General features: G+C 53.5%; 1 protein-coding gene across 1 annotated transcript in view; it reads left to right on the top strand.

Moving 5' to 3' along the window:
* The window catches only part of OTOG (otogelin), an 86,234-nt gene that overhangs the window by 52,104 nt on the left and 11,269 nt on the right, over window positions 1-22,861 (top strand). The window contains exons 33-48 of the mRNA XM_061440662.1: window positions 2,859-3,137; window positions 5,232-5,349; window positions 5,901-5,980; window positions 6,468-8,269; window positions 9,080-9,248; window positions 9,537-9,682; window positions 10,272-10,361; window positions 12,229-12,412; window positions 14,847-15,067; window positions 15,249-15,387; window positions 17,055-17,249; window positions 17,474-17,686; window positions 18,244-18,348; window positions 18,496-18,603; window positions 19,488-19,589; window positions 22,453-22,551. Coding sequence (XP_061296646.1) covers window positions 2,859-3,137; window positions 5,232-5,349; window positions 5,901-5,980; window positions 6,468-8,269; window positions 9,080-9,248; window positions 9,537-9,682; window positions 10,272-10,361; window positions 12,229-12,412; window positions 14,847-15,067; window positions 15,249-15,387; window positions 17,055-17,249; window positions 17,474-17,686; window positions 18,244-18,348; window positions 18,496-18,603; window positions 19,488-19,589; window positions 22,453-22,551 — 4,050 coding nt within the window. The remainder of the gene's footprint in view (window positions 1-2,858; window positions 3,138-5,231; window positions 5,350-5,900; window positions 5,981-6,467; window positions 8,270-9,079; window positions 9,249-9,536; window positions 9,683-10,271; window positions 10,362-12,228; window positions 12,413-14,846; window positions 15,068-15,248; window positions 15,388-17,054; window positions 17,250-17,473; window positions 17,687-18,243; window positions 18,349-18,495; window positions 18,604-19,487; window positions 19,590-22,452; window positions 22,552-22,861) is intronic.

The following is a 22,861-nucleotide window of genomic DNA, read 5'->3' as shown; positions in this document are numbered from 1 at the left end:
CATGAGGAAACGTGGGCGTGAGGAGCCAGGGACTAGGCTATGGGAGGGCCAGAAGCACCTCCAGTGTCCCCCAAAGAGAACGCTTCCTCCCTAGACATGCCTGACCTTCAGATCTGTGTGGTCCTGCTTGAAGAATTAAGGGTGTCTTACAACCTTCCAGATGTAACGGGCCATCTGCTTAGTGGGAATTTTCTATTCCCCATTCAGTATTTTAGTCCAGTAAGTAAGGTCTAGTGGAGAGGGGGTGTTGATTTTCCAGTGGTTTTATGGCGTGTTAAGCAGAACCTAGAGTAGCCTGACCCTGGAGAATGTCACTGTGGATGGGATGCCCCGAGGCTGTGAAAGCCAGCCTCCATTTCGGTCAGACCTGGGTTTTCTGAGCAGCTGGGGGCAGGACCTAGTGAGGACCCCGCTTCCCCTCCCACCCCATCCTGTGCTCCTTCCCTGTGCTGAGCCCAGAGTACTGGATAGCAGAAGAGAATGTCCCTTCCAGGTAAGCTCTGGGGTGGCTACATGGAGGAGGTGTCCTTTGAACTTAGCCTTGAAGAACGGGAAAGACTGTGATGGAAAGAAATGTCACCGATGTGAAAAGGTCACAAAGAGGAGGACTCATCGGTCCTTTAGCCTAAGCCTCTCCCTGGCAGTCTTGACCCCGCATGGAATGTACTGAAGGGACACATTGCTACATCCCGGCAGCACGTCTCCCTGGAGTATCAATTTTCATTCAAGATTTTTAGAGGAGGTTATCTATTATTGATTCTATTATTTATTATTAATAATAGATTTATTATTAATACTATCTCACTCTTCTGTAGTACCTACCATGTGCTGGGCACTGTTCTAAGTGTTTCACCTGTAATAACTCATTTAATCCTCACAACAGTCTTAGGAAGTAGTTGCTATCATTTAAATTACTTTCCCAGTTTACAGATGTGAGAACTGAGGCCCAGAGAGGTTAGGTAACTTACCCAAGGGCACTTGGAAGTGACAGCAGCCCACTTTTTGATAGGTTGCCTCCCAAACAGAGAAATTAAAAGAGAAATAAAATTTAGAATGTGAAAGTCACTTGATTAATTAAGGTAAAACTCAAGACTCTGTACAGTCAGTCCTCTGTATCCATGGTCCTACATCTAGGAATTAAAACCAACTGCAGGCAAAATTTCAGATGTGAAACCTACAGATCAGGATGGATGACTGCTAGGACATTAAACATCGCAGACTTGGGCATCTGCAGATTTTGGTGCTATTGGGGGTACTGAGGGATGACTGTACCTCAAGCTTTGGGTTTCAGCCTCTCCCCTGTTAGGAGGACTTAAGGACAAATGATTGAGAAACTTGGTTTAGGCCAACCCCAGTCTTCAAAAAGGAGAAAGCCAAGACTCAGAGATGGGGGGTGACTAACCTGAGGTCACACAGCAAGGGACTTCACGCTCCACCCCTCTGGGGTGCCCCATGCCCACTCCTGGATCCCATCCCTAGGGCTGACTGCACGGTGGTTAAGAGTCTGGACTCCAGTCCTGCCTCCCTTATCCACCATCAGTGTGACTCTAGGCCTCACTTCCCTCATCTGTAAAATGGGAATAACAGTGTCATCACCTTCTAAGCTATTATACAGAATTGGCTTCTTCTCTAAGTTTACACCCCTGCCCCTCCACATCTGCCACTTGAATGTCAGCTCCATGAGGACAGGGGTTTTGTCCTTTTGTTCTCTTTTGTGTTCCTGATGCCTAGAACAGTGGCTGGCACATGATGGGCCCTCAGTAATATTAGCTGCTGAATGAGTGAATTCACTGCCTCACAGGGCTCTCTTGGAATTTAGTACAAGCAGCGAGCAGAGGGCTTGCTTGCTTAACATTGCGCCTGGCACGGAGTTAAGTCCTTGCTCAGTTGCAGTTGTTGTTGACATTAATAATGAGTTCTTCCTCCAGTTATCTCATGTCTTCTCACAGCTGCCCAGGGAGGTCTAACAGGAACTCCTGGGGCCACGAGGGGAGGGGTGGTGATGGGGGAGACGCACCAGGTCGGGTGCTGGGCTTTCACACGTTGTTCATCCTTCACAACCTGGAGGCGTTAATTCACTTGCCCACCACATGCCAGCCGTGGCAGGCAGGGACTCCAGACACCTGCTTGTGGATTTGGGTCCTGACCCTGCAGGGCCCTGTGTGTGTGTGTGTGTGTGTGTGTGCGTGCGTGCATGTTTGTGGGGGGGCTATCCACCCAGCAACAATGCACTCTCTCTAGAAATAGGCCCTGGTGGAGACAGGAGAGAGGACAGAGGGGCCCAGCTCTGAAGCAGTTTCCCCTCCATGAGCTGGACTCAAGTCCCCAGCTCCCCCAGCTCTGGCCCTCTGGGATTCTGTAAGGGGCAGGACCATGGAAACTGAAGCCTGGCAAATCAGCAAAGCCCAGCTCGTCCAGTACGTCCCACGGAACAGAACTCTGGGACGGCCGTTTCTGTCTGTCCTGCTCTCCGCCATTTTCTCAGCATCTAGAATAGCACCTGGCACATAGAGGGGCCTCAGACATGTTTGCAGGAGTTGGGAGGAGGGAGGGAAAGAGGGAGGAAGAAGGGAAGGCGGGAAGGGAAGAAAGGGAGGGAGGGGGTGGTTCGGTCACCTGCATAAGGCTCTGTAGTTGGGACTGTAACTCCCCCCGTCGCCACCCGCTCAGGCAAAGGTGGTGTGTGCAGAGGGGCGGCCAGCAGGCCGAGATGGGTGGGCCGAGGGGAGGTGGCTCAGGCTTGGAGGAGCAGGGCCCAGTCCTGGGTCGCTGAGACTGCAGATGGAGCCTGGGTGTCTGCCCCGCCCCCGCCCATCTGGATCCCTCTCTGCCGACTTTACCCCCATGGCTCTTTGCAGACCCAGATGTGGTGTCCCTGGAGGCAGCGGACAGACCCAACTTCTTCCTACACGTCACAGCCAACGGGTCTCTGGAGCTGGCTAAGTGGCAGGCCGACGATGCCTTCCGCCACCATGCCTCCTTCTCTCTGCACCGGGGGACGTGGCGAGCGGGCCTGGTGGCCCTGGAGTCCCTGGCGGAGCCCGGGGCCTTCCTTTACGTGTCGGGCCCAGTGCTGGCCCTGCGGCCGTACGAGCACACGGAGGCCTTCCGCTGGGGCACGCTATTCCGCCTTCTGGGTAGGTGTCTACCCTGCCTCACCCTCCCTGCCATCTCCCCACCTCACCCTTCCCATTGCCCCTGAGAGACGATACCTTCACTCTCCTGCTGCAGGGAGGCCACACGGTGCCACCCCTGTGTTGGCACCAACACCTCCGTGTTGGTGGCCCAGGGAGCCTTGGGCAGTGCGGCTTGGTGCCCAGCCAGCCTCCTGGGTCTGCCTACTCCCGCAGGCCATTTACATGGTCTAAAAATAGGGCGGCCTTTGTGGAAGCAAGGAGGAAAGTGATCATCCTGGCCACAGCTTGTGTAGCCTGCTGGCTCAGGTTTCCTGCTGATGGGGGCACATGCCTGCCCTGTGAGCTCAAAGACTGCCCACTGGGGCACAGACGAGGAGCCCGCAGACCCCCATCCCCGCTGAGAGGCCCGGACCCTGGGTGGTGATGGGGCAGCTTCGTGCCCTTTCTAGCCGAGACCAATGGCTTCCAAGGCTTTGCCATACCCCTGCCAGGTGGGTCTGCCCCAAAAGTAGTTGTTCTCTGCCTACACCCTGGAGACAGTGATTATAATGTCCTCACTGCTCCAGGCTGGCCTGTCTGTCTTGTATGTGGACGTGTATGTTTGCGCTCGTGTGGGCACCAGTGCTGTATGAATGGATCCATTTACACGCACATGTGTGTAAAAGCGCCCCCAGTCAGCCTTTCCTTTACCATCCCCTGCCCCTCCCAGCCCAGGGCGAGGCCAGCTCACTCTTACACTCAGTGGTCACCTGTCAAGTCCACCAGGGACCCCACCCAGCATGAATTCATCACCGGCTGTGATGCCAGGACTGTGTCCCTTGCTGGAAGTCACCAGTGCAGAGTGAAAAAAGCCCAGGCTATGAAACCAGACAGCCTTGGGTTTGAATCCTGACCCCTGTCCTTGGCACTTGGAAGAGCCCCAGAACCCCTCTCCCTGTTTCTTCTCCCTGGGACATTTGCCTCAGAAGGTTGTTGTGAGGATTGACTGTCTCCTGGGCTTTGCTCTGGGCCTGGCTCACAGCAGGTGCTCCTCAGATGTAAATTCCCAGTTCTGGTCTCAAGGATCTTGGAAAAGCAGGCTTCTTTACAGCCAGCAGCGGCGCTGGGGACTGAGGAGTCAGAATGGGGCTGCTCCCTCCAGCCTGCTGGGGAGCTTGCCCACACCTCCCAGCTCAGGCCACGGTTTCAGAGACTGGTCACTTGTGCCAATGTGGTCTGGGGTCTTGGTGGCTCGGACAGTGGAGAATCTGCCTGCAGTGCAAGAGACCTGGGTTCAATCCCTGGGTCAGGAAGATCCCCTGGAGAAGGGAATGGCAACCCACTCCAGTATTCTTGCCTGAAGAATCCCATGGACAGAGAAGTCTGTTGGGCTACAGTCCATGGAGTCTCAAAGAGTTGGACACGACTGAGTGACTAACACACCACCTCAAAACCCCCCATGGTCTCCAGACTTTCCATGAAGATCCTTCATTTGTCAAGGCACTAGCTCAAGGCCTTTTTAGAGGAAATTACTTCTGGGAAAGTCTAATATTCCCAGCATCTTCTGTGATTAGTTTCTTCATCTTTAAAATAGTGCTACCCATGAGGATGAGTGAGTAAATACCTGTGAAATGTTGAGTGTCGTGCTTGCTGTTAAGAGTTGGCTGTTGTTATCATTAGCCACCAAGGTCAGAGGGGGCAATTCTGGCCACCAGGGCCTCAGAGGGGCAGGTGACAGGGCAGCCTCATGGAAAGGTCAGGGGTCCCAGCCTCTTTGGCCGCCTCTCAAAGTCCAGCCCCAACTGCCTGCTCTATAGCCCCACCCTGCTGAGACTTCAGCCCCCACAAAACCAAGGTCCCAGGGTCCCAACCCAAGGATCCCCCAGACACTGACCTCAACTCTCAAGAATACAGTTTCTCCTTAGGTTGGCTTTTCATTTTATTTTAAAATTTCATTTCAGTCTTCACTTTTTTTTTCATGAGTCCATTGATCTCTTCCATGGAGCAGGATGGGCATGGGCTGAGCTGGGATGACCTCTGTGCTCAGGCACCTGGTCAGGAGCTGGTGCCTGGTGTCACTCAGTCTCGGGGCCCTGGGTTTGGTTGCCTTTCCAGATGCCAAGCCCTCAGGGGCTGCCTACCCCACTTGTGAGTGGCACTATGATGCCTGTGCCAGCCCCTGCTTCCAAACCTGCCGGGACCCATGGGCAGCTGGCTGCCGGGATGTGCCCAGGTGAGGGGTTGTGGGAGTCAAGGTGCTTATACCAGTATCTGAGCATTCATCTGTGTGAATGGGTTTGTATGCCATCTGCGAGTTTAGGCATGAGCTTGTGCTGACGTGTGTGTGTTTTCACATGTACTTATACATATATATATATGTTTTGTTTACTGGGTATGGGGATGCATGTGAACCAGGGTGAACCTGACTGATACGGACATATGTGAATATGGATTTGTGCATGTGTGCATATAGCTGAGCCCTGTGTGTGTCCATGTGGATGTAAAGGGTGGCTGTGGGTGCACAGATGTACAGAGCTGTGTGTATGTACTTGTATATGAGCTGCAAGTATATGGGTGTTGGTGTAGCTGGGTGTGTGTGCATAAGAGTGTGTACACTGATGTTTTGGTAGACTGTGGACATATAAGTGTCTGTGTGAATGTTTTTGAGTCCTGCAGGTGTGGAGAAGAAACATGAAAATGTGCCTAAATGTGCACATATGTGAGTGTGTGCATAACCAGCCCTTGTGCTCCAGACTATTAACTAGCGCCCTGCTCTGTCCTCAGGGTGGAGGGCTGTGTCCCCGCGTGTGCCACCCCCAAGGTCCTGGATGAAGTCACACAGAGATGCGTCCACTTGGAGGACTGTGAGTGGCCTGGATTTCTCACCCATCCTCCGGTGTCCTGTAAATCCCCAGGTCTCACTGACCAGTCATGCTCAGCAGAGCCCCCTGGTCCCTGGAGAAGCAGAGTCAGCAGAGGGGCCTCTGGAAGGTGACGATCCTCTAGAGCGGGCAGGGACTCATCCAGTCCATTACCCGGCTTTTTACAGAGAGAAAAAAGGAGGCCCATGTGGGGAAGAGGCTGGCTTGGGGTCCTGTGCTGAGAATGTGGCTAGATTCAGACCTGAGGTCACTGGGCTCTGGACTCAATGTTTGAGGTGTGGGGCAGGGACCTGCTAATGTCTTGAGTCATCTGACACCATGTAACAGAGGCCCTGGGTGGGTCAGCAGCTGCCTATCCCCCGCACCGAGGATGCTAGCCCAGGAGCCCCGCGTCACAGCCCTGTCCAGTGATGACCCCTGGATGCAGGAGTTGCCCCATTGGCTGAGCCTCTTCTCTCGTCCGCCCCAGGTGTGGAGCCTGTGGATTTGGTTCCCAGGGAGGCCCTTGGCAACGAGACCCTGCCTCCCGGTCAAGCGCTGCCCACTGCCAGTGACAGGGAGCCGCAGTTTCCACAGGAAACTCCCGGGGCCTCATCCCACAGGCCAGCGCTCACACCGACTGCCCCACTCACCACAGCCCTGAACCTGCCCACGGTAGCCACGGCGGGGCCAGCGCTGTCTCCAGGCCCCGCCCAGGCCACTCAGCAACAGCTCCTGGGAGTCACAGCCTCTAACCTCCCCGAGCACCCCACAGAGGCCCCGGCCAGCAAGGGAGTGACCGCTGGCCACCCTGCTAGCTCCGGGGCCCCAGAGCCCTCATCCCTCCCCGTTTCACAGCAAGTGCCCACATCTGGCATGGGGTCAGGTGCCATGGAGACCACCAGGGTGACCGTGATCCTGGCCGAGAGCCCCAACATCACAGTCTCCTCTCTGTCACCCCCCGCTCCTCGCTTCCCCCTCATGACCAAAGCTGTCACTGTCCTAGGCCTTGGCTCCTTGCCCGTTAAGACAACGCCCCTCCAGCCCTTCCCCAGCCTGGAGTTGCCTGCAAGTCCTTCCTCCAGGCCTGTGGCTTCGCCGGCAGTGACCTCCAGGCCCCCCACTTCCTCAGGAGCCCGCGAGGCTTCTCTGACACCTGCAATGACGAAGGTCATGACCGAGACAGGGGTCCCACAGTCCATACAGGCCCAGGGCCCTTCCAGTCCCAGCAGCCCCCCAGCTGAGGCCAGAACAGCTGCAGAACAGATTCCTGCCCATACCCTGGTGACTGAGAGCGTGGAGACCCTGCCTTCCCCAGAGAAGGTCCAACCCGGGCCCGACCAGCCCACAGGCCTGCCAGCAGCCCCACTTCCAAGCCCGCTCCCCATGGCCTCAGCCCGCCCCGCCCAGCACGCCACCACAGCCGCCAGGCCCCCAGCTCAGCCCTCGGGGACTGCAGCTGCCGCCAGTCTGTCTACAATTGCTCACTCGTTGGGGGCCACACCCTTCACCACTCTGGAGTCCACCCGGCCAGCCCAGCTCCTCTCCGGCCTACCTCCTGATACCAGCCTGCCCCTGGCCAAGGTGGGGACGTCTGCCCCAGTGGCCACGCCTGGCCCCAAAGGCTCTACCCTAACCCCTCCACTCCAGCAACAGGCCACGTCTCTCGCCGTGGCCACGACTCTGCCTGCTGGGACCCTCAGTCCTGCACCGCCTCTAACCCTGGCTGTCGTGGCCCAGGGTCATCAGCCTGGTCATTCGGTCCCTCAGGCAACAGGCACGGCTCCAGGCCTGCTTCTGGGAGCCACACTGCCAACTCCTGGGGTCGTGGCTGTGGCTGAAGGGGCGGCCTCCACAGTATCTGCTGCCCCACGAAAGAGCACCACGGAGAAGACGGCCATTCTGTCCAAGCAGGTGTCTCTGCCCACCTGGATATCCGGCTCTGCCCAGGGGCGCCCCACGGAGCTCATGCCTGCAGTGGCCCACACTGCTGCTACCTTGGTGACAGGGGCCGAGGGCCCCTGGGCCGGCACGGTGCCCCTGGTGCCCACATCCTACCCGCTGAGCCAAGTCTCGGCCAGGACGGCCTCCCGAGAGAGCCCACTCATTCTGCCCCCGCAGCTGGCTGAGGCCCACGGTACCTCGGCAGGACCTCAGCCCCCAGCGGAGCCGGAGGGAGAGGCCACCACCCAGCAGTCCGGGCGCTCGGCCCCCGCAGTCCAGAGCATCTCAGCGGGTTCAGCCGAGGCCTTGGCAACCACTGCTGAGGCCAAAACGCCTGCCGCCTGTGTCGTGAGTGGCTTGTCCCCCGGTTTGTGGACTCTCTGTGCCTTCCCTCCTCCTGTGCCCCGGGGATTGGACACAATCCTGCTCTCACATCCTCACGCCTGGCTGCAGCTTCTCCTTAGCCAGCTGTCAGACTCTCACATGACATTTAGCCACCGTCCTGGCCCCTGCCCCAGGCTCTTGGGCCCCTGATGCCATAGCAGATCCCACATACCCCACCTGGAGTCCAGGGGCCTGTTGGATGGCTTGATGGGACAGCCAGTGTGACAGCATGGTGTGCTGGCGTGTGCGTAGCATGTTTATGTCTGTGTACCCACACGGGACTCTGTGTGAACTCGTTTGTGTTTACATGTACGGGACTCCATGTGAACACTCATCTATCTGCGTGTGTGCTCTTGTGCGTGTGATGTATGTTGTTGCAAGATGGTATATATCTGTGTGTTTGTAGGAAAAGAGATAAAGTGTGTATGCGTGCATGTTTTGGGTTTCTCTGAGTCTGAACTAGTGGTCCGCACACCTCTGTGCCTAGAGCTCTCTGCAGGGCCAGGCAGTTATGTAGACTCTCCGGCACTCAGTCCCTGACTCCAGTCTCACGCTCAGCCCAGCCCCAGGCCCTCGGTGGGGGCCGGTGTTGGGTGGGTGGAGGGAGGGTGAAGGCACCATTTCCTCATCGTTGTGCCTCAGGGCCCCCCACCCGCCAGAACCTGCAGGGGTAAGGATCTGTGCCCTCACGGCTGGGGGTGGGCCAGGGCAGGGGACGTGAGCGGCAGCAGCCCCAAGGGGGTCACTCAAGCTTTCCTCCACCCTCTGCCCCAGCCAATCGCCGAGCAGGACTGCGTCCGCCACATTTGCCTGCAGGGCGAGCTGATCCGTGTGAACCAGTCCCAGCACTGTCCCCAGGGCGCCGCACCCCCTCGCTGTGGGGTCCTGGGCCTCGCCGTGAGGGTGGGCGGCGACCGCTGCTGCCCCATCTGGGAGTGCGCCTGTGAGTCGTGGGGTCTGCTGGCAGCTCCCGTGTCTCCCTCATACCCTTACCCTAGCCCGACCTCTGCCCCTCACCTGTGTACTCTTGGCTCTCGGGGTAACTTTGACATGAACCCACAGAAGGATCTCTGACCTGGCAGATTTCCTACCCCTGTGACCTTTGATCTCTGTGGGACCCTCCAGCCAGCCCCCAGGGCCTCTGGATCACCCTGGAAAAGGCCTAATGGTCCTGAGTGGCCTTGGCCCTGGGGGAGCATCTGTTTATTCTTCTCGTCTCTCCCCTCCCCAGGCCGGTGCTCAATTTTCCCTGATCTGAGCTTTGTCACCTTTGATGGGAGCCACGTGGCCCTGTTTAAAGAGGCCATCTACATCCTCAGCCAGAGACCGGAAGAAATGGTCACCGTCCACGTCCTCGACTGCAAAAGTGCCAACCTGGTGACTATCCCCTGCTTCCCTTCCTGCTGGGACCTCGGGACTTGACTAGGTTTGGAGGGGAGATTGAGCAGTGAGTTGGCTTTGTTGAGGGTTATCAGAGGCCCCTGCCCACAGCTCCTCTCAGGCAAGGGCCGGGTAGGTGTCTTAGGGAGCCAGCACTTGCGGAAGGAATGAGTGGAGCGCCACCTCCTGGCCCTTCCTAGAGCCTGCACCATTCACTGCTCATCCTAGCAGCCCAGGCCCCTGCGAAAGGTACTGAAATGCCAGGAGCTGGCATGCCATCCCTAGGATGTGGTCTGTGGTCAAGGATGCTGGCTGCAGTGAACCACATCCTGGGATGCTCCCACGAGCCAGGTGGAAGGAGACAGCTTTTGGGGGGGCTTGCAGGAGGTCAGGTGGAACCAGAGCATTCTGTGGGATTCTGTGCACCATCTGTACAGCTGCAGTGGGTGCTCTTAGCACATTGTAGGAGCGCTGGCTTGGGGGAATGGGGAGAGGCCTGGTTCCTCTGGTTCCTTCCTCTGGTTCCCAGGAGGAGGAACCAGGAACACTGGCCTCCGGGTTGATGAGGGCTGGGTTCTCTCTGTAGGGGCACCTGAACTGGCCCCCGTTCTGTCTGATGATGCTGAATGTGACTCACAAGACCCACGAGGTCACCATTGACCGCTTCAACCGCAAGGTGAGTGCGTCAGGGAGCCGGCCCACAGGTCAGGGCAGCAATCAGGCGAGGGGCAGGAGGGGCTTTGAAGCTTATTCATAACTTGGGGTAAAGGTGGGGAGGGACCCTGTAAAAAAGTAGTGCAAATTAGATATACTTGGAGGTGATTTTCATTAGGATGTTTGTGACCACTCTAATGTCAGGGGAGGAAGTGTGCCAGGAGGAATATTGTGACTGAAAAGAAGCTAAATGGCAAGAGACAGTAGCGTTAAATGATTGTGGTTAAAATATTGGATTGGCCAAAAAGTTCATTCAGGTTTTTCTGTAAGATGTGATGGAAAGACTCAAACGAACTTTTTGGCCAACCCAATATTTCACTTTTGCAATTTTTACAAAAACAGAAGGCCATGTGAACACACTCCTGGGGACTCTTCCAAGAAGGGGACTGTCTAAGCAAGGAGCTGTGAATTTAAGCTTGCATCGGCTTCCCATTAAGCCCACCTTGTCAAGGAGGCCGGTGCCTGACCACAGTCCCCCTCTGTGTGGGGTACCTCCCCCAAGGACCCTGCCTTTGCTCCTCCCAGTGGGAGAGTGAGCTGGGCTTACTCCTTCTCAGGTCCCAGAGTCCCCGCTCTCCCCACCTCTTCCTGAGGTAAGACCTGCAGCCCTCTTACTAGAATCTGCTCATGAACATTGAACACAAGGTCCACGCCTTGTGAGGCTCTCAGGAAAACCCACTGCTTAGACTTCAGCATAATACTCCCTGGGTTTTGTCCCACATGCTTCAGGGTCGTGGAGCCCACGGCACTGTCTGTACAGCTCAGAAGGCTCGGGATAAGAGAGAGCCAGGGAATTGCCCAAGGTTAAAGTTTTCTGACTGCTGGGCTGGGACTCCCTCTGTTCAGCACAGTAGTTTATGCACCGGATAATTTGCCAAGTGATTAATAAAACAGTGATGCTTGGGTGAGAGGGTATAAAGTCATTATAAATATTTTAAAATCCTAATCTTTTCATCTCCCATTTCTACAGAGTAAAACTGAGAATCCATAATACATACAAATTTAACCTTGTCTGTGTGTAGCAGGGGTTGTAGCTTTGAGTTTAAAGTGTTGCATATTTAACAAACATGCATTGAGCCCCCAATTTATGTCAGGCCTCAAGGCAGGTACTGGGGATTCAAAGGTGAGTGACTAGACACAGTTTCTGCCTTTACGAAGCTCGCAGTCCACTGAAAGTCATGATGAAGAAACAAATCTGTCTTAAAGGCCAGCACAGATCTGGGAAGACCCCAGAGAAGGAATACCCAACCTAGGGGCTGGAGATTTAGGGAAAATCTCCCAGAATAAAAGGACTTCCCCCATGGCTCAGTGTTTGTAAAGAATCTGCCTGCAATGAAGGAGACATAGGAGATGCGGGTTTGATCCCTGGGTCAAGAAGATTCCCTGGAGGAGGAAATGGCAACCCACTCCAGTATTCTTGCCTGGGAAAAAAATCCCATGAACAGAGGAGCCTGGCGGGTTACAGTCCATGGGATCACAGAGTTAGACACGACTGAGCAGCTAAACATATGAGCTTGTCCCAGAAGAAATGACCTGAGCAGAATCAGGAAAGAAGAGAGTGATTGGACGGGCTCAGGATTTGTGCGTATTTGGGTGTATATAGAAATTGCAAGCCTCTGGCTATTTGCATTTGTTTCATTTTTTTGCACTCATAAAAATGATTTCAGAATTTTTCTGTGCCGCCTTAGACTGTGTCTTGCCTGCATGTACCTGAAACAGAGCCTGTCACAGAGCAGATTTTTAATAACTGCTAGTTGGATAGATGGGTGGAGGGATGATTGAACAGGCAGACAAGCTGCACTCACGTTGAACATCCGCCTCCTCGCAAGGTGTCTGTGGACTCTCAGCCTGTGTGGCCCCCTGTGAGCTGGCACGGGTTCAGAATTGAGGATACAGGCCACATGTACGTGATCCGGACGCCGTCACACATCCAGATCCAGTGGCTCCACAGCTCGGGACTCATGATCCTGGAGGCCAGCAGAGCCAGCGAGGCCCAGGGCCGTGGCCTGTGTGGTGAGAGGGGACCCAGCTAGGGGAGGGAGATGACTCCTTGGTCCACCTCTGTCCCCAGACACCAGTTCCCCTGGAACAGGGAAAGCTGGGACAGAGTGCCGTGCCAGAGGTGGGACCAGCGGAGCCACTGGAGCAGAGACCTAATGTCTTGTGTCCTGGGGCTGAAGTTGCCAGCTGGGAGATGGTGCAGGGCTCTGGCTTCGGCCAGTTGTCGCTTCAGCCGAGATGGTCTGTCAGCTTCCCTTGATAGCCTCCTAATACCAGATAATCCCCCCTGTCTGCCTATGCCTGGGCACTTCACAAAGCACTTCCACACTGATCTCACTTATTCCAGGTTATCCACACAATAGCCCTGAAGGATCTCCATTGAACTAAGGAAGAAAAGGGACTCAGAGAAGCTCAGTGGCTTGCCTAAGATCACACAGCAGAGCTGCCACAACACAGAACTAGTGCTCTTCAGACCATAGCATGACTACAGAGAGCTTTCCCTAAGAGTCTGGATGGATTTTGATAAGAAAAAGGGGTACAGGAGTCTGAGCATGAGCTGCTGCTTCTTGCAGATACAGAAGGACCCCCATGAGACACTCCATGACAGACTGCCATGGTTATAATGATGGATGACACAGGAATACTTAAACACACATACTTGCATGCCCTCCGTCAGTAAATCTGCACCCATTTTATTCATTCACACTCTGTCAAAATGCCTTCTACATATGCACTAACATGTGTCAGTCTGCACCCTGCTCATTCTCTCATTTGTGCGCCACATATGTACCGAGTATCAGCCACTAGGGAGTAGGCAAAACAGGCAAAATGTGTCCTATGAAGCTTCCATTCCTACTGATACAACCATCTCTTCTTACACACACACACACACACACACACACACAGGCACACACCTTTCCACCGCCATCAGCACCTCCTCTGCCATCCTTTCTCACCATTTCTTCCTTCCACTGTTTATGACTGGTGAAGGGTGCTGTGGTCAACCTCTGGTGGGTCAGCTACTCCCTATGATGCCTTTTTGACACCCTTCCATCACTCAATGCCAAGACACCAAAAATCTGACCATTGGGACTGTTGATAAAAATCTGAGGATTTTGTGTTAAATTATGCTTTATATTCATGAAATTAGTGGCTAGAGGTATCAGAGCAGAAGTCAGCTAATTTATCTCTATTTTATCCAAACTAACACTTGGTGTCTTGGGCACCTGCTAGACAACTTGGGGAAATATTGAGAGAGTGAGACTATAAAGGAAAATGAATCTTTGTACTCAGAAAGCAAGACAGACCTGCAAACTGAACCTGTCACACAAAATTGGGAAGGTCAGGGACCATGCATCTGAAGGGCGTGTGAAGGAAGGACTTAAGAGAACATGTTTCAGACAGAAGACAAGGGCAGGGAAGTGTGTGTTCGGAGCCTAGATTGTGAGAGATGAAGGCAATGGCACCCCACTCCAGTACTCTTGCCTGGAAAATCCCATGGACGGAGGAGCCTGATAGGCTGCAGTCCATGGGGTGGCTAAGAGTCAGACACAACGGAGCGACTTCACTTTTCACTTCACTTCACTTCAGAAGCTGTGTCAGATGAACTTGAGTCCCATCTCAGTGCCTTAACACAATAGAGGTTTATTTCTTGCACACGTAAATTCCTAAATGGAGATTCCTTCCATCCCGTGGCCCTGCCATTTTCAACACAAGCTTCCAACTGCACAGTAGGGCAAAGAATTGGGCAAATTTTATGCGTCCAGCCTGGAAGTGGCACCCATCACCTTCACTCACATTTCATTGGTGGGGGACTCATCACGTGGTCTCGATAGCCACAAGAGAGCCTGGGAGAAGTAGGCTAGCGGACCTTCCAGGAGGAAGAGGAGACAGGTGCTATAATTAGCTAGCAATCTCTACTAAAGCAGATTTTTTGGAGTAACTTTTAAATTTGATATAACGTTAAACTTAGAAGTTGCAAAACTAGTATAAGAAACTCTCATGTACTTTTTACCCAGATTTACCAAGTGTTCACATTCTGTCCATTTGCTTCTCTTTCGTTCTCTCTCCTTGTATCTGTGTGTGTGTGTGTATACATGTGTATATGTAACTATTCATTTATATATGTATATATGCATTTTATCTATTCAGTTCTCTATGCATATGCTGTTTATATAAATGCATTTTTTCTGAACCATTTGAAAATAAGTTTGAGACAGGGATCCCTTTATCCCTATGTACTTTGATGTGTAGTTCCTAAACAAAGACAGTTTCTTCCACAGGGAGTTGCTTGGCTTCTCTGTGTTGTATTTCTCTCGTCTATAAAATGGGGATAGCAGTAATACCAGCCTCAAAGAGTTATTGCGAGGAATGTTCAGTATGACAGCTGGGGAGCTGGGAGTGGTAGAGATTACTGTGGCCACAGGGGTAATTCTGCCCCTTTCAGGTATCTGTGATGGAGATGTGGCCAATGACCTCACCCTGAAGGACGGTTCTGTGGTGGGTGAGGCCGAAGACCCGGCTCCCTTTCTGGACAGCTGGCAGGTGCCCAGCTCTCTGACCTCAGTTGGCCAGACCCGCTTCCGTCCAGACAGCTGTGCCACGGCCGACTGCTCGCCCTGCCTTCGCATGGTGTCCAACCGCACGTTCAGTGCCTGCCACCGCTTTGTAGGTGTCACTGGGCTCCAGCAGGGGGGACCTCCTGGGCTGAGAACGGCAGCTCCTCTGCTCCTGTGTGCAGAAGGCGAACTCCCCAGATGTGTTGATCTTGGGATGGGTCGGGCTGGGAGGAGCTGAGCCCTGGCATGTGGGGGGCCAGAGTAGCAGCACCATCTGACGCACGGCCCAGGTCCCCCCGGAGTCGTTCTGTGACCTGTGGATCCGGGACACCAAATACGTGCAGCAGCCCTGTGTGGCACTGACCGTGTACGTGGCCATGTGCCACAAGTTCCACGTGTGCATCGAGTGGCGGCGCTCCGACTACTGCCGTGAGTTGTCGGGGAAGGGAGAGGGGAGGGAGGCGGCGGAACCCCAGGGTCTCCTCCGTGCCTTCTGTTGCTCTCACCCCTCACCCTTGTTAGAGTGGGAGGAAGGCTCACAGGCCTGGGTCCAGGTCTGGGCTTTCCCAGGTTCAATTATTCATTCATTCACTAATGAATATCAATTAATACATTTACAAATATTTTCTAAATAAATCTATAAACTAACAAATTTAAAATTTTACCTTTATTATAATTTATATGAACACATCAAATAAATATTATTAGTTTATTATTTAGTTTCTTTGTTTCCTTGCCTCATCTGTTAAATGGGGGCAGTCCCTTGAGTATTGTTTTGAAGTTGACATGAGATAATGTGTACAAAGTGCTTCACACAGGCCCATCACGTGTTTCCATCTAGTAAACATTAGCCCTTCTCTCTTAGTTTTTGGTCGTCTTTCTCTTTCGATCTTTCCTCTCCTTCGTTGAGGATGGATGTGAGAGCCATTCCTCCCCATCCCCCATTAGGTTTGCACTGGTCGGGTAGGTGGGGTGGACCAGCCTAGAGTAGTTTGATTTGTAAATGTGAACACATCCAGAAAGGTTGGAGACAGCTCAAAGGAAGACCACATCTATAATATGACAGGCAAAAGATAAAAAGACAAGCTTATCTAGGGTAGTGTTTTTCGGGGGCTTCCCAGGTGGCTCAGTAGTAAAGAATTTGCTTGCTAATGCTGGAGCTGCAGAATACGTGGGTTTGATCCCTGGGTTAGGGAGATCCCCTGGTGGAGGAAAGGGCAGTCCACTCCAGTATTCTTGCCTGGGAAATCCCATGGCCTTAGTGGGCTGCACAGCACACGAGGTCACAAAGAGTCAGACGCAACTGAGAGGCTGAGCATACACACACAGTGTTTTTCAGACTGTGAACTCCAAGTCAGTGGGCATGAGATCAGCACACCTACTGATTTGGGGGTTGGCATCAGCATTTAAAAATGGAATAGAATTAAAAAAAAAAAAACCCAAAACCCTAGTGTGTACTACACCTAGAAAGGTTAAGTATTGAAGTATTGTTTTGTGAAAAAAGGTTTCTGTTATAATGCATCAGTGATTCTTAATCCCAGCTACCCTTTGAAATTACTCAGGGAACTTCAAAAAGTATTTATGCCTGGGCCCCACAGTGAGAAATGCTAATTCAATTGGTCTGGGGTGGGGGCCCAGCCATGATGTTGCCAAAGCTCCCTTTTGCAGTCAGGCTTAAGGACCACTGTTCATGTGCGAGTGTATATTGGAACACAGCGTAAGATCTAGTTTTTATAGTCAAGGAAGTTTGGAAGCACTGATCTACAGCAAGATGTTGGCAAGTGTTTCCTGTAAAGGGCTAGCTAGTAAATAGTTGAGGCTTTTAATTGTCTCTGTCACAATTACTCAACGCTCTTATAGTACAGAAGCAGCCAGATACAACAGTAAGTGCATGAGCATGCCTGTGTTTCAATAAAACTTTATTTGCAAAACCAGGCAGAGGCTGGATTTGGGCTGTGGGCTGTGCTTTGCTGGCTCCTGATGTAGAGGAAGGCGGCAATGCACTAAACCATTTTGAATTAATACTCTCTGCTGAGGCACAGATGAGCCCCCTGCTCACCCTCCTGGGCCTGGTGCCTGCTGCTGTGCCCCTGCAGCCTTCCTGTGCTCCAGCGATTCTACATACCAGGCATGTGTGTCAGCCTGTGAGCCCGCTAAGACATGCCAGGATGGGATGCTGGGCCCGCTGGACCCAGAGCAGTGCCAGGTGCTGGGCGAGGGCTGCGTCTGCTCCGAGGGCACCATCTTGCACCGGCGCCACTCGGGGCTCTGCATCCCCGAGGAGAAGTGCGGTAAGTCCCTCCCCTCCCCCGGCAGAGGGAGTCTGCCCTAGAGTCTGCCCTGGAGTCTGGTAGACCCCAGAGTCTCCTTTGCCCTCCTATGCCCATGGCTGAGCCCCCCTGCATCCCTCCAGGTCTGCTCTGGGGTGGTCAGTTTCCCAGGGAGGGTCTGGCCTGGGACGGTCTGGGTCTCCCCACCCTCCTCAGTCCCCGGCACCTCGCCATGCCCACTGCAGCCTGCACAGACAGCATGGGCATGCCACGGGCCCTGGGGGAGATGTGGAACAGCTCCCTCAGTGGCTGCTGCCAGCACCAGTGCCAAGCTCCAGATACAATCGTCCCGGTGGACCTGGGCTGCCCAGGTCCCCGCCCTGAAAGTTGCCCACGCTTCGGGGAGGTGGCCCTGCTGCAGCCCACCGAGGATCCCTGCTGCCTGGGGACGGTTTGCGGTGAGTCCCACCCTTAGACCTCCATTGTTAGATGGTTAAAAGACTGCAGCTCTGCTCCTTGACCTTGATGGATAGGATAAGGCCTCGAGAAATTGTGGGGGTGTGTTGGGGAGAGTGGAGGACCATGGGGGTGGGGGGAGCTGTGCCCTCTGAGTCAGTGTGGGACAGGACTTAATGATGTGCGCTTGGAGCCAGGCACCCTGGTGGATGCTTCCTCTACTGCCTTGCAGCCTTGTGGCCCCAGCAGATCATTTAACATGAGGTCCATTCTCCTGTAACATGAGGCTGATGATAGTACCCACTTTCTGGGTTGTTATGAGAATTATAGAAGTTGATACTGATCTAGTAGAACTACAACGGGCACATGGCCCGCTGGATGAATGTTAACTCTGATGGCTCTTCTGTCTCAGTCCTGAACCCTATGTGATCCTCAGAAGCCTTCTCCAAGAACCTGGGTCCTGGGGGAAGTGCTGGGGCCAGGTGTCCAGGGGCTGGGCAGTGCTGGAGGCTGGGGGGAGTCCCGGCCTCCAGGTGACAGGCCCTGTGGCCCCGGGCAGTGTGTAACCAGACTCTGTGTGAGGGCCTTGCCCCCACCTGCAGCCCCGGCCACCGGCTCCTCACCCACTTCCAGGAGGACTCCTGCTGCCCCAGCTACAGCTGTGGTGAGAGGCCTATCACCCAGGGGTGGGGAGCATGGCTAGCTCTGGGAATGACTGGGTTCTGGCTGGAAATGAAAGCAGGGCTAGGGTGGGGGCCCAGGCATGGCCACGCAGGGTCTGCTGCCAACCCCGAAATTCTGTTTCCCCCAGAGTGTGACCCGGACCTGTGCGAGGCAGTGCAGGTCCCCAGCTGCCGCCAGGACCAGATCCTGATCGCAGGCCGCCTGGGGGACTCGTGTTGCATCTCCTACCTCTGTGGTGGGTGGACGTGCCCTCCGATGGCAGCAGGCCCACCCGGATCACCGGCACTGCCTCCCTCACCCCTGCTTCCTTGGGTGGCTGGGAGGCAAGGGTGGGGATCTTCAGGTGGAAGGGGCACAGGGAGAAGGGTGAGACCCCTGTCCAGGAAGAAGTGTAGGAGGAAACCACCACTGCTTCAAGCCGTACATTACTGAGCACAGGAAGATGGGTGCTTTTTCAGTAAAATAACATAGGTGGAGGTGAGGGAGAACCCCTCGGCTCTGACTGCAGGACGGGTCGCATGGGACTGTGGCACGCTGCAAGTGTTACCAAGCCAATCTTGGGTCTGCTCACCTGCCTGCAGCAAAGCCCACTTACTGACGTTGTGGTGAAGGAAAGTGCAGCCTTTATTGCAGGCACCAGGCAAGGAGAAACAGTTAGCTGCTCAGTTGTGTCTGACTCTTGGCGATCCCATGGAGTGTAGCCCACCAGGCTTCTCTGTCCACGGGATTTCCCAGTCAAGAATACTGGAGTGGGTTGCCCTTTCCTTCTCCAGGGGATCTTCCCGACCCAGGGATCGAACCCCAGGTCTTGCACATTGCAGGCAGATTCTTTACCATCTGAGCCACCAGGGAAGCCCGTAAGGAGAACAGGCAGTTAATGCTCAAACTCGAATTCCTTGCTTGGGGCCTGCAATAACCACAGCACTTTCCTTCACCACAACTGGGTGTCAGCAGATTGGCTTTACCGCGGCAGGCGAGCAGACCGTTTGGTTTGGTAACGCTATGAGTCTGGCTCCTGTCACACCTGTGGTTTAGGTGCTTCCCACAACCACCTGCTCTAGACCGCCCTTCCCAGCATGGGGACCGCCTGTGACAGGGGTGGCCCGTCTCTCCCCTCAGCCTGTGGAGACTGTCCGGACCCCATCCCCGAGTGTCAGGAAGGGGAGGCGCTCACTGTGGACAGGAACACCACGGAGCTCTGCTGTCCTCTGTACCAGTGCGGTGAGTCCTGCAGGACGTGGGGGCCAGGGCCAGAAGGGGCTCTGGGGACCGTCACAAACTCCTCACTCTGGGATCCATGGGCATTCAACAGGGGGCAGCAAGGAGCCCCCACATGTGGGCTCTGGAGAAGCCATGGAAGGAGGCCCCACCTGAGGAAGCTGGGCTGAATGGCGAGGGTCTGGGCTGTCACATAGATGGCTCTGAGGCTTCCTAAAGGAGGTCCCTGTCCTCCATGGAGGCCCCCAAGAGCCTGCGTTGAGGCACAAATGCTTAGGCCACTCCCACCCACCCAGCCTGGATCCACAGTCCTCATTCTGTGACTGACCCAGGCCCCTGCCTCAGGGTCTCTACCACTGTTACCATAGTCCCTACACAAGGTTGCATTCTGAAGCCTCTGAAGCCCTGTTATTCTGCAATGATAAATCAAAGTGGGCCCTTTCTGATATTTTTACAAGACATAGCACCTGTATGTATATAGGATGTACCGTAACGTATTACTGTATAACATATTACTGTATACAATTACAGTAACATATTACTGTATACGATACCTAATAAGCATAGTCATAATACAGCCAGCATCATCGACTTTAAGCAAATCTATTGGATGAACATTAACAAAAGGGTTAAATTTAAATATGGCTTAATTTACAAAAATTACTTTCCACACCAACTGTAGGAGAAATGTGAGGTGGACCGCACTGGCACAGAGCATTGTAGGGGAGGGGTCTCTTCCAGGATACCCCAAGGGCAGCCCCAGTGGGATCAATTTCTAGATCCACCTTTGAAGCAATGCAGGTTCCCATGGAGGAGAGTTCCCCAAAAGGCCCAGCTGTACCTGACCAAGCAGCTGCACCCGGGGGCTCAGAGGCCGCTTGTCACAAAGTGTTTATAGAACGCATCTGAGCAGAGGGTCAGCATCTTTCCTCTCCTCTGTCCTCTTCAGCCTCTATCCTCATCTCTCCTTCTCAGTTCCCTCTCGTGTTTCTCAGGAAGGACTCAAGTAATGTGGAGTGAGTACAATGGTATGGAGTCAGTCACTGTGTTGGGTGCCAATCACTTACTAGCCGTGTGGCCTGGGGCAATGTACGACTTCTCTGAGCCAAGGTTTCTCATTTGTAAAATGCGGATAATAGCATGTGCCTCAAGGGGCTATTGTGAAGATTAGAGATAATATACATGAAGTGTGTGCTATGTACATACTACCTTGGTATAATGGTGCCCGGCATACAGTGCGTGCTATCGCTTTAGCCATTTCTGACTCTTTGCAACCCTGTGGACAATATGGCCCACCAGGCTCCTCTGTCCATTCTCCAGGCAAGAATACTAGAGTAGCTTGCCATGCCCTCCTCCAGGGGACCTTCCCGACCCAGGGATGGAACCTGTGTCTCTTCTGTCTCCTGCACTGGCTGGCGCGTTCTGTACCACTAGCACCCTCAATAAACAGAGGCCACTGATATTACCTTGTCCCAGTCTTCACTACACTTTTCTTGCAAAAGTGCTTAGTCTTGTAGAAAGCACTGAATCCAAGTAAAGACAAGAAAACGAAAACGCAATTTTCCTACCTCCCAGGTATCCCATTGTCAATATCCTCCAATTTAGTACATATTCTTCCAGATATTTTCCATGCCTTTATACAATATAAATGTGTTTTACCAAATTGAGTTTATACCACACATGCTCTTTTTAAGCCAGATTTTCAGTGAATGACCTTTACTTTTCTTGCTAATACATTTTCAAGTCCTATCACACCCCATCTATGATTTGCCTGGTCTGTCCAATCCAGGATCCCAGCCAGACCCACACATTAGCATTATGTCTCTTAAGCGTCTTTGAATCCAGTAAGCGTCCTTTCTTCCACGCGACGCTAAACTGTAGTTTGGGTTATGGTCCATCACAAGTCCCACCTTCTGCATTTACCTGGCCGCTGCTGCTTCTTGGGACTGTTTACAGGCTCCTCTGTCTTCTGTGCTTCCATAAACTGGAAATTAGAACCAAGACTTCGTGGATTCAGGCTAAAAATCTACACTATTCTTGAGCTTCGTCACACCAGGAGGTACATACTCTGTGGTTGCTGGCCCTGGATTAGGTTGACCTGTCCATCTTACATTTACAAATTTACTCTTTCAAACAGAAAGTAACCTATCACTTAGACATTATACAAATGTCCTTCTCACCTTTCACCTGTTAGGTTTTTGAAAATTGATTAATAATTCTTATCTGTGCCAATATTTTTTTATTAGATAAAATAAGTTTTACAGTCTTTCACCTTCAGCATTGTCCCTGGCACCTTCCCTCCCCACCAGAAAGTTGTGTCCAGCGATTCCCTCCTCCTTGTCTTGGTCTCTCAATGAGTGGCTGGGGAATCCTAAACTAAGAGGGGACCTGCTGAAGAGCAGGATGAGGGGAAGTGTGAGCCCTGGAGTGTGTGTAGCATCTGCTGAAGCAGAGCAGACTGGGGCCGAGATGCTACCAGAGGAGGAAGTCTCCACAGCATGGGAGGAGCTGTGTTCTTAGAGAGGAACTGTCCATCAGGAGAGCGTCCCTTGGTCCTTGACTACCCTCAGAGCACTAGTCTCAAGGTGACACAGAATCCCAAGAGGGAGGCCCAGCTGAAAGAGTTGAAGGTTCTGACATTGTCATGTTGCTAATACCTCCTGGAGCAGAGCTAGTGTCCTGACATAGATCTATGGGGAGACTTCAGGAGCCCATGCTTCTCCCCTGAACTCCAGAAGGTGCCTGAGGACACTGACGGGGCCTCGGGGGAAGCCAGGAGGCACCCCGTCCTTAGCCAGTGTGTTTCTGAGGACTGCAGCTCCAAGCCCTCTGTGTCTGATGCGTCCCCGCCTCCCCTCCTGTGCAGTGTGCGAGAGCTTCCGCTGCGCCCACGTGCAGTGTGGCATGGGCACAGCCCTGGTGGAGGTGTGGAGCCCAGAGCGCTGCTGCCCCTACAAGTCCTGTGGTAAGTCCCTGCACAGAGACACCCCCTCCCCAAAGGAGGAGATCCAGGGCCCCGGGAGGGAGGCAGGAGCGGGGCCGCCACTGTCCACCTGGCTCAGGTTCTCCTCCTCCAGAGCCACCAGAGGGAAGCCTTCAAATGGCCTTCCTCCTGGCTTCATCCGCTCCCTGAGTGCTGGACATTTTTTTGTCTCCCCAGAATAAAAGAAGAAAATAAGCAACTTCCCTGTTGCAAAAAGGAAATTTTCCACCTAAAAAAAAGTCTTTATTGCAACCATCAGATAGTAATCATGATTTCAAATTCACCTGAAGTC

This window comes from Bos javanicus, chromosome 15, assembly GCF_032452875.1.
Source record: "Bos javanicus breed banteng chromosome 15, ARS-OSU_banteng_1.0, whole genome shotgun sequence".
Taxonomy (NCBI): domain Eukaryota; kingdom Metazoa; phylum Chordata; class Mammalia; order Artiodactyla; family Bovidae; genus Bos; species Bos javanicus.
The sequence above is the reverse complement of the archived record's forward strand: the minus strand, read 5'-3'. Positions and strand labels throughout refer to the sequence as shown.